The sequence below is a fragment of the Drosophila guanche genome, unplaced genomic scaffold (assembly GCF_900245975.1).
Source record: "Drosophila guanche unplaced genomic scaffold, DGUA_6, whole genome shotgun sequence".
Taxonomy (NCBI): Eukaryota; Metazoa; Arthropoda; class Insecta; order Diptera; family Drosophilidae; genus Drosophila; species Drosophila guanche.
In genome coordinates, this window is record NW_022995786.1 from 68,456 (window position 1) to 83,647 (window position 15,192).

Sequence of the window (15,192 nt, forward strand, 5' to 3'; positions counted from 1 at the left end):
CTGGTATTTGAATTGAGAATGCATTTGGCGTTTGCCAATAATGCATATGGTTTGCCGAACGTCCATTATTGCCAAAAAAGCACAAATAATAAATAATTTTATTTACTAATTTCCGACGATCTATTTCGACTCTCTTTTACGTTTTTGAGAGCACTTGTTTCTTCCACCTCCACCTCCTACACACCAGAAATAATTGTAATCATATATTTCTTGGCTGTCTACCAGATGTTATCTCAGTCACTAACCAAACGTCACCGCAGAATGTGCGTCGCGAAGTCCCAGGCCTCTGCCAACGCCGCAGCTACAAGTATTAGTGCGTGTAGAACACGCAGCCAGAAGTCCCAGCTACATTTGTTTAGTGACCAGATGTTATCTCAGTCCACTCACGCACTTCGCATCGATATATCGATAAGAATCTGTGGACTTTTTCAACGTTGCTGGATACACAAGAAACAAAAAGTCGATCCAACAATTTTTGGCTCAGTTTGTTTTTAAATCAAGTTTGGCAGAAATGTTTTGTTTTTGTGGTGCTGGATACCAGTCTTTTGGCAGATATTTTTTGTTTTTGTGGTGCTGGATACCAGTCTTTTGATAGAAATTTGTTTTCTTTGTGGAGCTAGATACCAGTCTTTAAACCCGCCTTAATCACACCATTTTTTGTCGTCTTAACTTTAAATTTACTCTGAATTTAGGAAAAGCAATTCTTTTTCAGGTTCACAATTTTCTCAGCCACTTTATCTCTTAGATTTTGACTAACATATAATATTGGATACATTTGTGTTCGTATATCTATTTCTAATGCTTCTTTTTATTAAATTCACTTCAGAGAACATTCTCTCACACGAAAGCGTTGGGTACGGACAGTAAAAGATCATTGCAGCAGGAGATATTACATTCATTCGACTCCTCTTACTTTTGCTTTACCTTCACAGACGAATCAATCTATTAATGAAAGACGATGATATTAACATAGTGAACTAAAAGGTGACAAAACAAAATTATTTTTAAATATCTTAGTTCGTCCGCAAAATATTGTAAAGAATTTTTCTTTTACTTTGCTGTGGCAGCGTGTTCTCTTATTGATGCAATGCTCCTCATAATGTCGACATTGCAAGCCTTGACTCTTGACGCCCTTTCACTCTCACTTATTGACAGCATTGTTACGTTTCCCTCTAAAAAGCCGACGAGTCCTCCTTTATAGTTGCTTCATGGTCTGGTAGAGCCTCCCAATCCTGTCAATATTTTTGTTTGACATCTGTTTGAAATCGTCTCGAAAATGTGTGGAAAGTGTAACTTTCTCAATTATACCGTAATATACCGAAAAATTGTCGAAATTTACATATATATATATCGATTTAAGCCTTGTACTCATATCGAAAAACACACTTGCTAACGAAATGTGCAATATATTTTGCTAGCAGCAGCGTGTGACCAGAGCTGAACCACATTCCGTACGGTTACACTTCTCAGGCAGCTGTGTTGATTTGTTTACCTTCTTGAAAATGTGTGAAAATTGAATAAAACGTTAATAAAACAATGAATGCAAAATGGATCCATGCAGGAGATTGCTTTTAGTGGGATTGGCGGCTCATGCATGCTCGGAGGAGGAGGACAATTAAACCCATATCTGGAGGAAAGAAACCAGGACGGTCGTTGTCCATACATTTGAGTATTATAGATCATATAAAAATGTGTTCATTTGGAAACGATACCCTTTGCATATTCCGAAGTTTGAAAATATGACAAAGATGCTCATGCTGAAATTTAATACACCCGAACACCACCCGGCAGACCACCATGTATAGTTGCATCATGGTACTGGGTTCCAATCCCCTATACACTCTATGCAGCCAGTTTTTAGTAGCTTTTAGTAGTTCTTTGACGCCTCTATGAGTTGTTTGCTTAGTGGTGGTACGAGGCTTCAAAAACAAGCACAAACATCGATATATATATACATATAAGTCGAGAAATTTACTGATATATTTGATACACCCCTAGGTGGAAGCTGTGGACTCCTTCCTAGTATTGACAGTGACCAAGCAATAGTTGCTCTGACTTAGGTTTTGCCAGTAAAAGTTTACGCTTGGGCTGATATGGGTGTTCCGAAGTTTTTTCGCTATATCAGCGAAAGGTATCCATGCCTGAGCGAATTGGCGCGCGAGCACAGCGTAAGTTATGGGTCAATGTTATATACCCCACCACGTCATCAGCTGTTTGCAATCCTTTTCATGCTGAAAGATTCCTGAATTCGATAACCTTTACCTGGACATGAATGGCATCGTCCACAACTGCTCTCATCCGGATGACAACAATATACACTTTTACATGGAGGAACAGCAGATATTTCAGGAGATATTCAACTATGTGGATAAGCTATTCTACCTGATTAAACCTCAGAAACTCTTCTTCCTGGCTGTTGATGGAGTTGCCCCAAGGGCGAAAATGAATCAACAAAGAAGTCGTCGCTTCCGCTCTTCTCGAGAGGCTGAGTTGCAGGAGGCCAAATCGCTGCAAAGAGGAGAACAGCGGGAGCACGAGAGATTTGATAGTAACTGTATCACACCAGGCACTGATTTCATGGAGCGGCTGCAACAGGGTCTCCGTTTCTTCCTAAAGACAAAGATCTCCACGGATCCACTCTGGCAGAAGTGCTCTGTGATTCTCAGTGGACAGGAGACGCCGGGCGAGGGTGAACACAAGATTATGGACTACATCCGCTTTTTGAAGGCCCAACCTAACTTTGACCCCAACACCAGGCACTGTTTGTATGGCCTGGACGCGGATCTTATTATTCTGGGTATGTGCACGCACGAGTTGCACTTTGTGGTTCTACGCGAGGAAGTCAAGTTTGGGCGCAATGTTAAACGTGCTTCCGTCGAAGAGACGCGCTTTTTCCTCTTACATCTCGGGCTGCTTCGGGAGTACCTTGAACTGGAGTTCCACGAGCTGACCACCGCTCAACAGAAACTAGATGTGGCACAGCTAATCGATGACTGGGTCCTTATGGGCTTCATGATCGGCAACGATTTTATTCCTCATCTGCCCTGCCTTCATATCTCCTCCAATGCCCTACCGCTGTTGTACAAGACCTACATACGTATTCACCATTCCCTTGGTGGCAACATCAACGAACACGGCAAGCTCAACCTGCAGCGACTGCAGACCTTCATGACGGCTCTTAGCGAAGTAGAGTTGGAGCAGTACAAGGAGCATGCCGACGATCTAAAATATACGAATTCCAATACAGAGGCCTTTGACATAGACATTCAAGAGAAATCTTCCAAAAACTACGATTCTGACTTGGAAGCCTTGATCGATGACAGCGTTAAGGTTGGACCGTCCTTCCCTGAATATTATATCAATTACTATTGTTTCGTTATTCATTGTTTTTCTGATTCGCTTGTAGCTCTACACAGACGACAGTGAGGATCTAAACGACGAAGAATGTGGCATGATAAAAGAGTTCCAAAACTACAAACGTAACTATTACCGTAACAAGTTTAATATTAGCTCGTGGGGACAGAATCAGCTGATCGAAAATTTGGGGCAACACTATGTGACGGCGCTGCAGTGGATCCTGGATTATTATTATAGGGGTGTACAATCGTGGGACTGGTACTATCCCTTTCACTATGCCCCTTTCATCAGTGACCTGAATAGTGTCGAGACTGTTAAGATAAAGTTCCAGTTAGGAACGCCTTTTCTTCCCTTCGAACAGGTATGTGATGCTCCCTTCTACTTGTAGTACAAACTGTTCATATACACTTTTCATTTCAGTTACTCGCTGTTTTGCCGGCAGCCAGCTTCAGGCTCCTTCCTGCTGCCTATCACGATCTCATGCTAAAACCGACCAGCCCGTTGGCGGAATTTTACCCCACAGAATTTAAGAGCGATCTGAATGGTAAAAAGCACGACTGGGAGGCCGTCGTTCTCATACCGTTCATAGACGAGTGCCTACTACTCAGCGCAATGCGGCCTTGCGAAGCTCAGCTTTCGACCGAGGAGAGAGCTCGAAATAGGCACGGACCTATGTACCAGTACGACTACAGTCCCCACGATGCGGGCTCGATGGCAGCCCTGCCACCGCTGAAGGCTCTGCAGCGCGTCAACTGCACCGAAGTGGCCCGGTGGGCCGGAGATATTATCCTGAATCTCTCACACAGCGTTTGTGTTGAAATGCCGAATTCGGCGCGCCACGTCTTCTTCCCTGGCTTTCCTACTATGAAGCATCTATCCTTCGATGTATGTATTATTATAATGAACTTATGAGCTTTTTTTTAGAATTCAAGCGCCGCATATTTGGTGTGNGCCACCCTTTCCTAGAGCCACACACTGCAGTGTCCCGGCAGAGGCAAAGGCAAAGGAACGCGAGAGGCAGAGGCCGCACACTGCAGAAGCAAAGTGTGAATGAGAGAATGTAAAAATAACAAATATAAACTGCGGGACGGGGTGGGTTTAGCCACTGAAAATTAATTTCTTCATTGTGGCTATAATAATGATCCAGATGTTCCAGTTAGGAACGCCTTTTCTTCCCTTCGAACAGGTATATGATGCTCCCTTCTACTTGTAGTACAAACTGTTCATATACACTTTTCATTTCAGTTACTCGCTGTTTTGGCGGCAGCCAGCTTCAGGCTCCTTCCTGCTGCCTATCACGATCTCATGCTAAAACCGACCAGCCCGTTGGCGGAATTTTACCCCACAGAATTTAAGAGCGATCTGAATGGTAAAAAGCACGACTGGGAGGCCGTCGTTCTCATACCGTTCATAGACGAGTGCCTACTACTCAGCGCAATGCGGCCTTGCGAAGCTCAGCTTTCAACCGAGGAGAGAGCTCGAAATAGGCACGGACCTATGTACCAGTACGACTACAGTCCCCACGATGCGGGCTCGATGGCAGCCCTGCCACCGCTGAAGGCTCTGCAGCGCGTCAACTGCACCGAAGTGGCCCGGTGGGCCGGAGATATTATCCTGAATCTCTCACACAGCGTTTGTGTTGAAATGCCGAATTCGGCGCGCCACGTCTTCTTCCCTGGCTTTCCTACTATGAAGCATCTATCCTTCGATGTATGTATTATTATAATGAACTTATGAGCTTTTTTTTAGAATTCAAGCGCCGCATATTTGGTGTGCATTATATTTCGTTAGTTTGAGTTGCGGCACGGTCGGGTGAAAGTCTTTGAGCAAGTCAGCCGCAACCAAAACATGGTGCTGATGCCACGAAAGCAAACGATGGATGATTCATTGGATTCATTTGCTGCACGGTATTTGGAAAAGGTGGTGCACATTGGATGGCCCCATCTTATAATGGCCAAGGTTGTAATGGTCGCCACACGGAACCAGTGTATCGACAAGGAGGGAAAGTCTTCCAACGAATCGCGACGATTTGATATGGAGTGCAAGACGCTGCAAGAACAGTTGAGTGCTGCCTTGTTATCCGTGCTGTCAGTCTTTAATGCCTTTAAAATTCGCTCCATTATATTCAGCTTTAGTACGCGCATGGGCATTCAGTTCGACAACTACGATGTTCTCGTATACGTTCGAACGTACGCGGGAAGTTCCGTCCATTTTGGCGCAAAGGGCACTGTGCAAATGAAGGATGCCTGGAGTAGCAGTATTACTGAATACCCTGCTCAGGGCTTGGTATGCGAACTGTCTGTGCAAAATAACATGCGCCAGCAATTCTCCAAAATAGAGCAACTTTTCCCCTCCGGCAGCTTAGTTTTTTTCATCGGCAGTCCTTATTATGGTAGCGAAGGCACTGTACTGGACCCACTGCTCGTCTATAGCTGCGGACGCATCCAGAGTAAGCGTTGTTCAGAAATTGTAGATGCTTTCTGCTCTTTGTCTCCGCCAACTTTAATACAGCCTGAGTGTTTTTGTAGTAAATATTCGGGTTCTTCCCGAACCGAACATGGAGGAGGCGCGTCAGGAGCAGGACGAACGCGATAAGGACTATATAAATACCTTCGACGTCTGCCGCCAGCTGAACATCAATGGCAGAGCCCTGGGCCGTCTGACCGGCACCTTCTGGGTGGTGCTCGGCCCGCGGCGCGAAAAGATGGAAAACGTAGCCAAACACAATATAGGACTCCAGTTGAAGTATCCCCGACAGAACGAGGTGCGGGCCGGTTACTGCCGCCGCTCAAACAACCAGTGGTTCTACTCTAGCCTAGCCCTCGAGCTGATGCAAAGATACTGCGAGCGCTTTCCTGAGGTAGTCAAGTACTTCAACGTTAGCAACGATAGGAACGAGTACTTTTTTGAACAAGACATTTTCCCGGATGCCATGGGTCAACACCATATTGAGGATCTGGCTAATTGGGTACGTCAGCAACCGCACATGAAGGTGGATCGCATTGCCTGCGGCTCCAAGACAGTCTGCAAGGAAACTGTGGAACTGCTGATTTTCGCCGTCGAGGAGCTGCGTCCAATGCCTGTGAAGGATGTAAAGCTGCAGGTGAAGCCGCACCTCCTCATTAAACCAAATGTCACACTGCCCGAAGCGTATAAATCACGTCGACCTGTGCGCCTCTTCGATCGCGTCATAATCGTTCGCACCATCTACATGATTCCAGTCGGCATCAAAGGTACTGTCATTGGCGTACACCCTGTCACCGATCCCAATCCTGTTCGGCTAGAGTGCGTTCGTGCCATCGACACCTTCTGTGAGGTTCTCTTCGACAAGTCCATTCCCAACTGCAACGACATTCACGGCATAGCGGAGGAGCGTGTTTACAAGATACCAGAAAATGCTCTCCTTGTAATTTGCTTAAATGGTGAGTAGTACATCCACGCCCTCTTTTATCCAAAAGTGAATTTCGATAGCTACAGCCATGGCTATATCCATGAACAAGGCCATTAACCTTGTTCTACCTGCTTTACTTTTGGCCCAAGGAAATCGATGTCAGCTAATTCCCAAAATTCTCTCGCTTAGAAAATGGACAGAATCAGCAGTCAGAAATTCGGAAAAGGCGACAGAGCTTTCATCATTCCAACCAAACGAACGCCCCTCGTATTGAAAAGCGAGAACAACAGAATATAAAGCCACAACGGCAGCAGCAGCAACCACGGGTGACTAGCAGACGTTACGTTACGGCTGCAGGGTCGAACTGGAATGAAATCACGATGAAAACTAAGATTGCCCATGAGTTTGTCAAGCCGCGGTCCGACTTCCCGTTTAAATTTGAGCAGGCCAAGTCGGCTCAAGATGGTGCACACCATCAGCAATGTTATTTTGCCAACCGGAGTTTTTCGACCTTGCAAACTAAGCCTCAAGTGGAGGACACAAAGGAAAGTTGTGGCCAGAGGTCTACTCGACTTCAGGGAGGCAGTGTTGGCACAGTTCCGAAACCAAGAACCACATCGCAAGCGATCGCGACGCCACAAGAACAGACTTTAGCTCTCATGTCGCTTCTGGGCTTGAATAAAGAGCAGGACCCACTGCAGCAGCCACTTGGTCATGTAACTCGTATGTACCCGCAACAGCAACAGCAACAAACGCTAAAATTTCAATCACAAATAGTGAAGCGACCACTTCCTGGACAAATGCCTGTGAGTGAAATTTCAAACGTGTCTGGATACATTTTTCTTCCAATTTCAAAATCCGAATTTTGACCTAGAAACTGCCACAGCCTCCGCTCTTTTGGCAGAAGGAGGCTCAGCAGCAAAAACAGCAGGCACAGCAAGCCAACCGCGTTCAGACCCAACATTGCTTTAAATCTCTGCAGACACTGGAGGTAGATCTTCGTCAGAAAGATGCGTGTCTCACACAGCAGCATGCTAATCACCAGAATCAAATACAACGGCATTCGCAACAGATGCCTCCCCATATGTACCTAATGACTAATAACAACGGAAACCAAGAATATTATAAAAAACCGCTGGGGCATGAAGTCTATAATAATAGCAACCTTCGGACAACACTTGAGCAGAAACAGGATCAGGCACAACATCCCCAGCATCTGCAATATATAGTCAGTACCAGACCTCATTATTCTTCTATAAAAGACTTTGTGCCCATACAGGCATATCGTCCCAAGATATCGCAGTGCCATCAATCAATCGGTCAATCGGCGAAAGTGGTGAGTTTATATCACAAATTTTCAATTAATTTAAAGTTTTATATTTTTCATAGCCGTCGTCGACAACAGCAGAAGTAAACTCCCGAACTAGTCCTCGGAAGGCAGTACCAGACAAAATTACTGCTGCACTGAAACAAACGCTGAACACACAGGTAAGAATTAGAGCAATCGACAGGCTAAATGTCCATAATCCCTCTTTTCCTCTAGCCTTCGACATCGCAAGCTGAATGTACTACCGTGTTAGATGGGAAGGTCGATTCGGGTGCAGGTGCAGATACAGATGCAGGTGGAGCATCCACAACAGCCCAGGTAGTTAGAAGCACTATCCTTAAGCACTTTTTCGCCCACTTAAGCCCTTATTATGTGTCTCTTTCTTTTTTGCGCAGCTAAAGATGAAGAAACAACGAGTTCCTCGTATTGGCGCAAAATTCGATTTGGATTATATTATACATTGAACTCAAAAGACGAAGACAACGGACACTTAGAAATCACACGCAGCTCATTGAAATAAATTATCTTAATATTAATACTTGTACAGAGCACTTTTCTTATAAAGAACCTCAGCCCTACCCGTACATTGGATCTTTNCTTTTTCGCCCACTTAAGCCCTTATTATGTGTCTCTTTCTTTTTTGCGCAGCTAAAGATGAAGAAACAACGAGTTCCTCGTATTGGCGCAAAATTCGATTTGGATTATATTATACATTGAACTCAAAAGACGAAGACAACGGACACTTAGAAATCACACGCAGCTCATTGAAATAAATTATCTTAATATTAATACTTGTACAGAGCACTTTTCTTATAAAGAGCCTCAGCCCTACCCGTACATTGGATCTTTCATGCATCGCCTAGCACCCACATTTATTTATATAGAATGGGGGAATAGTACCTTTTGGAAAAGGTATTCTAAACTTTGTCGGACATTTTTTAAAGCACAGAATCAAGCATGGCATCGGAACATGAATGTATTCTCGAACGGGATGTACAGCCGAGTTGATACACTTTTTTTATTTGATGACCCATGCATACCACTTAAACTGCAAACATAATTTTTGGCAAATAATTAATGGTAATCCTGGTACTCAAAGAATTTAAGGGGATTTCAGATTTATGTAGATGTAAATGAGTACAGTGGCTCAGACGCACAATCTGACAAGAGTTGTGTCAGTACACATGTGTTTAAACTTTAAAACTACAAGCGAGAAGGGACGTGTGAGACGCTTCTTACGCGTCACAACTTTTATACCCGGTACTCAGTACTACTCCTGTACCTTAGCTGTTTTTTGTCATATTCTACATTTTTTCTTTATCTGTTATCTACATCTACAACACTTCTCAAGCCAACACGCTCCTTTAGCTCGCCACCCTTTCCTAGATCCACACACTGCAGTGTCCCGGCAGAGGCAAAGGCAAAGGAACGCGAGAGGCAGAGGCCGCACACTGCAGAAGCAAAGTGTGAATGAGAGAATGTAAAAATAACAAATTTAAACTGCGGGACGGGGTGGGTTTAGCCACTGAAAATTAATTTCTTCATTGTGGCTATAATAATGATCCAATCGAATTCCCTACAGAATGGCGTTTTTATACCCGGTACTTGAAGAGTATATAACGTATACTGTATTTGTGTGAATAAGTGTGAATAACGGTTGTATGTAACGCACAGAAGGAAACGTTTCCGACCACATAAAGTATATTCTTGATCAGATCAGGCATGTCTGTCTGTCCGTAAGTCCGTCTTGTTTGTCGGCTAGTTCTCAGAGACTATAAGATCTAGAGCCACCACATTATGGCTCCAGACTGCTGTATGCTCACACCGAAACCAGTGTATTTCAATTAGCCTCGCCCCTTTCCGCCTCCGCAAAAGGGCGAAAACCTCCCAAACCTACAATTTTGAAGATAAAAGAAAACTAAAAACTAAAAACGAGTCGATAGAGCCATGTCTGTCTGTCCGTCTGTCCGTCCGTCAGTCTGTCCGTCTGTCCGTCTTGTTTGTCGGCTAGTTCTCAGAGACTATAAGAGCTAGAGCCACCAAATGTTGCATCCAGACTGCTATATGCTCACACTGAAACCAGTGTATTTAAAAAATGAGCCACGCCCCCTTAGGCCCCCGCAAAAGGTCGTTTCATTCACACTTACAGCTGAGTGCCATGACCATAAAGTAACTATATAAGGAGCATAAAGCAACTATATAAGGAGGCCTCGCCGGTGGCAGAGTTACTGGCTGCGTTACCCAATTCTCAGTGCACTTTTGCTTGTCGACGCGGAAGGTTGGTTGCGGACAAAATTTTTTTTTCCATTTTTTTTAAATGTTTATTTTTTCAGAACACATAGCCACTAACAGTAGCCATTACGTAGCAAACTATTAAAAATTAAATTATGAAACAATTATTATTTTTTTTCACTTTGCCTTCAAATGATTAATCAGCCACACTCCATTGTCGTTGCCCTCACACTTACAGCGAGAGCCCTTTCACTCGCACTTTTCACTCGCACTATTCCATAATTTTTTCCGACGAGACCTCCTTATATAGTTGCTTTATGGCCATGACTGTGGTGGGTCGCAATTATGAGCAGCTTATACTCTTACTATTGTAAAGTTGCTCTCTCTCCCTCTCTCTGTGCACGCCCTTTCACACGCACTTATTGACAGCATTGTTGCGTTTCCCATTCAAAAGCCGACGGGCCCTCCTTCATAGTTGCTTCATGGTTTGCAAGTTTCCATGCTACATTTGTTCGATTATTTTAAATTACAACCATAAATAACACTAAGTACTCGACACGATTTTGCCGCTTCGATTAAGACTAGATTTTTCAGTGATGTAGATGTAGATATACGTATGTAGAAAAAAGTAAAATATTAAATGAAAAATTGGAAAAAAGAACAATAAGGGACAGATGCCTTACTGAGTACCGGGTATAAAAATTGGGACGCATTCTCGTTTTGTTTTGTACGCGCATATTATTTGTTGTGGACCTATATGTATACATATGTATGTATGTACATACAAACATACATATATGTATTTTAAATTTTATATATTTAATGGCTGAGGGTCCTTCGAAACCAACTTGATTCAGTGTGATATCACGAGTCTTCACATACAAATTGGTGACTCTTGCTCTTACGGTCTCTGAGAACGAGGCGTCAAGCAATACGGATGGAGAGACAGGCATGGCTATACCGACTCTGTTATTGATGCTGATCAAGAATATATATGCTTTATGGGGTAGGAAACGCTTCCAAAATACAATACTCTTCGAGTACCGGGTATAAATACGAGAAAATTGTTAAAATTTCCGTTAACCTGTATATTTTGAACCGCTAATGACATTGGAACTTTTTCCCCATGCGACAGAGGTTTAAATTTTGGCGTATAATTAAAATAATGTAGTTGTAATTCAAATAAATATATGTACATTGACTGGATGACGTCCAGGCTGACGAGTCAACCATAAACTAGCGTTATGCTTTCAAGTTGCATTATTTTTCGTATTTCACACACTGCCGTATATGTCGTAAAATGTCGATTGGGAAAATATTCAAATGGCGTTTACAGCTCCTACAAAAGTAGTGCCCAGCGTTAGACGCAATGTGGGCTGTGGATAACTGCTGTACCTTTACTGAGCCGCCAGGCTTAAGACGTCTCGCATGGAGGAGTGTTACATCTGCTACGTGGTCGACAAACTCGTGTAGTTGTAAAACATTGAAAAAGTCACATTTTGGGCATTGCCAGGCTTGTTCCTGGAGGGCAGCTTGCATAGCCAGTGTCCACGGCTGGCCCGCCAGACAACCGTATACGACGTGTTCAGAGACGTTGATGCCGCCCTTTGCCATGTTGGGACTAAGGGGATAGTCGATGGCAAAGGGTTTTTCCTTTAGCTCTTCAAGTAGTGTTTTTGGATATTGGTGTGTGTAAATCCTCTTGCGATCAGCTGGCAGCAGTCGACTCACGGCGTACGGCACATCCAGCCCCATGAAGTCGATAAGCTCGTGCCAAAGCGTGACGTTTTTGTCAGNTCTCGGTACCTCCTCACAATGTAGACGATGCACCAGCTGTTTGAGCACATCAACATTTTGTAACTTAAAGTCACATTTTGGGCATTGCCAGGCTTGTTCCTGGAGGGCAGCTTGCATAGCCAGTGTCCACGGCTGGCCCGCCAGACAACCGTATACGACGTGTTCAGAGACGTTGATGCCGCCCTTTGCCATGTTGGGACTAAGGGGATAGTCAATGGCAAAGGGTTTTTTCTTTAGCTCTTCAAGTAGTGTTTTTGGATATTGGTGTGTGTAAATCCTCCTGCGATCAGCTGGCAGCAGTCGACTCACGGCGTACGGCACATCCAGCCCCATGAAGTCGATAAGCTCGTGACAAAGCGTGACGTTTTTGTCAGTAATAGCTGGAGCTGTGTCGCTATTGTTGAGCTCTAAAAAAATGTGGGTTAACGAGAAAATCTGAGTACTACCAACTTCTTCCCTGAAACGGCCACGCACCATGAAGCTTGTTATACAGCAGCCTGCTCCAAAGGCGTCGAAGTTTGATTGAACGGCACAGCAGCTTCATTCCGCTGCCAGGAACAGGGAAAAGGTCCGTGTGGGTGAGCAGCTTCTGGTAGACACAGTTTGGAAGCAAGCATAGCTAGCGTATCGGTTTATCCTCTTCACACACCCGGTGACCGTTTGCTTACGTCGAGTAGTTCATACCGAAGCGAGTCTCACTTTCGGCGAGCTTAAGGCAATCGTGGTACTTGGCGAAGTGGGAGTTCGGATGCAGAGAGAGGAATGATTTCAGTCGGGTGTGAAAGAACTGTTGCCCCCCTCCCTTGCAGTAGTTGAACTCATCACCGATGGCCAGTTGGGGGTAGAAACCGCTTACCAGTAGCAGCTTCAGCAAAATCATGCCCCTGTTGCGGTCTAGACATGACAAGCGCTGAAGTAGGGCGAGCTGGCGGCCATCGTGACGCAAGCAAAAGTCCACATCGCGCATGTCCTCGCTGCTCTCATCCGGCTTGTTGTACTGCCCTCCATGCTGCTCCATGCCCTTATGCTGATTCTTGAGTAGTTTGGGGTGTCGGGGCTGCTCAAACCGCTGGCGCCGCTTGAGAGTCTTTAATTGGCGGACTTCACCGTGCCGTCTGGCTCTTTCGGCACTAGTCAGCGGACCGGAAGTGCTGGGCGGAGCCATGCCACTGCCGTCCAAGATACGCTGAAATTGCTGGCGCAGCTTGCTGACCTCATAGAAACGTTGCTCCTCAATGCCTTCTGGTATTCTCCCGGGCTATTTTCAACTTCAGCCACTCACGGTAGGCACTCATCAGAGTGAAGAGATCTCCCTGCGACGATTCCAGAGGCTGACGCTCCCGTTCGCAGCGCGGGTTTGTGTACGCACGACTGGTAAGCGGATTTAGCACGCTAAGCATGGCGGCAAGTGTCAACAGCTGATCCACAATAACAAATATAAACTGCGGGACGGGGTGGGTTTAGCCACTGAAAATTAATTTCTTCATTGTGGCTATAATAATGATCCAGATGTTCCAGTTAGGAACGCCTTTTCTTCCCTTCGAACAGGTATATGATGCTCCCTTCTACTTGTAGTACAAACTGTTCATATACACTTTTCATTTCAGTTACTCGCTGTTTTGGCGGCAGCCAGCTTCAGGCTCCTTCCTGCTGCCTATCACGATCTCATGCACGACTGGTAAGCGGATTTTGCACGCTAAGCATGGCGGCAAGTGTCAACAGCTGATCCACCTCTGGGAACACGCAGCCCATTAGCAGCATTTTGCCAATGGATAGTTCCACTGGCAGGTTAGGTTAGGTTAGGTTAGGTTGAGGCGGTCGTCGGGACTTCACAATCCCGACACACCTAGGCCGGTTTCGGCCCGTTGTGATTCCGCTTGGATCTTTTCCTCTTCTCCTCCCGTTTGTCAGGGTGTCAACAGTGCTCCCATCCAAATGTTCTCACAAAGTTTGCTATCTTCCTGGGGCCTATAGTAGCCATTTCTGAAATGTCGTTGAGAAAAGGTGAGCCCAGATATTTTAACCTCCTTCTAGTGAGAGCCGGGCAGGAGCAGAACAGATGTTCTACTGTCTCCTCCTCGTCCGCGTCTCTACAGCTACGACAGAAGTCGTTGTAGGGGGCACCCAGCCTATTAGCATGGTTTGCTATTAGCCAGTGCCCTGTAAGAGAGCGAATGACTACGCTGCACCTGTGTCTGCTTAGTTTGCATAGTTCAGCGGTGCGTTTTTTCGAGATGTCTGGCCACGTTTGTCGGGTGATGCGACAGCCCGTGACCATTTGCCATCTGTTGGTTGTTTGCAGGGTATAGTACTTCTTTATTTTGAGCTTGCAAGTGGCCATTGGCATACGTATTTCCTCCCTATCTTGAGTTGCCTTCAATGTCCTGGTGTCCCGGGACCCATATTAGGTTAATAACATATTGCCTTGCCATCTCGTGTAGAGATTTGCGACAATTTGCCACTGTGGTCGAATTCGACGAAATCGCGTTTAGCGATTGTAGTTCCGCCTGGCTGTCACTATAGATGTTGAGGTGAGTAGCCGCAACTGAGATCTCTTGAAGGCATCTTAGCGCTTCATTTATAGCAACGACTTCCGCTTGGAAGACACTGCAGTGGTTTGGAAGGCGAAAAGAATGCCTCATATTTAGTTGCCTGGAGTAGATTCCTCCGCCAACTTTGCTGTCTAGCTTGGATCCATCAGTAAAGATGTTTATGGCCCCCGTTGGGCCAGGTGTGCCCTCGAGCCATTCCTCTCCCTGGGGGGATTATAGCCTCGAAGGGAGTGTCTGTGTACTCTCTGGGAACGCAATAATCGTCCATAGGTCCGAATCTCGCAGACGCATTGCTGCCCTTGCTGCCTGTTCCTTCCCTGCAAGGTCTATGCCCTGCTGACATAGGATGGCATTTAGTGCATCATTTGGTGTGGTGCGGAGAGCGCCACTAATGCAAAAAGTGGCCATTCGTTGGACCTTTGACAGTTGAGCGGTGATTGTCTTTTTTGACAGAGCCGGCCACCATACTGTGACTCCGTAGAGCATTATTGGTTTGGCAACAGCTTGGTATCCATTGGAATATACGTGGGTTCATG

The 15,192-nt window shown here is 45.3% G+C and overlaps 2 protein-coding genes across 4 annotated transcripts in view; one reads left to right on the plus strand and one right to left on the minus strand.

Moving 5' to 3' along the window:
• The first annotated feature begins 1,995 nt into the window (after positions 1 to 1,995).
• LOC117591516 (5'-3' exoribonuclease 1) lies at positions 1,996 to 8,611 on the plus strand. 3 transcript variants are annotated; one of them, XM_034284812.1, is made up of 12 exons: positions 1,996 to 2,168; positions 2,239 to 3,330; positions 3,407 to 3,718; positions 3,778 to 4,242; positions 5,149 to 5,417; positions 5,718 to 5,806; positions 5,886 to 6,779; positions 6,938 to 7,554; positions 7,623 to 8,084; positions 8,138 to 8,236; positions 8,292 to 8,393; positions 8,471 to 8,611. In XM_034284812.1, the coding sequence occupies exons 1-12, from the start codon at positions 2,094 to 2,096 to the stop codon at positions 8,537 to 8,539; spliced, it is 4,545 nt and encodes a 1,514-aa protein (XP_034140703.1). In that variant the 5' UTR covers positions 1,996 to 2,093; the 3' UTR covers positions 8,540 to 8,611. The 3 variants fall into 3 exon arrangements, with proteins under 3 accessions (XP_034140703.1, XP_034140701.1, XP_034140702.1); XM_034284810.1 differs by having other exon boundaries at positions 1,997 to 2,168; positions 5,487 to 5,806; XM_034284811.1 differs by having other exon boundaries at positions 1,997 to 2,168; positions 5,487 to 5,806; positions 7,623 to 8,081.
• Positions 8,612 to 11,464: 2,853 nt separating this feature from the next.
• Positions 11,465 to 15,192, minus strand: part of LOC117591521 (probable ATP-dependent RNA helicase DHX34) — an 11,630-nt gene continuing 7,902 nt past the window's right edge. The window contains 4 exon segments of the mRNA XM_034284816.1: positions 11,465 to 11,734; positions 12,110 to 12,511; positions 12,579 to 13,345; positions 13,347 to 13,546. Of these exon segments, the coding sequence (XP_034140707.1) occupies positions 11,568 to 11,734; positions 12,110 to 12,511; positions 12,579 to 13,345; positions 13,347 to 13,546 (1,536 nt within the window). The 3' untranslated portion in view covers positions 11,465 to 11,567.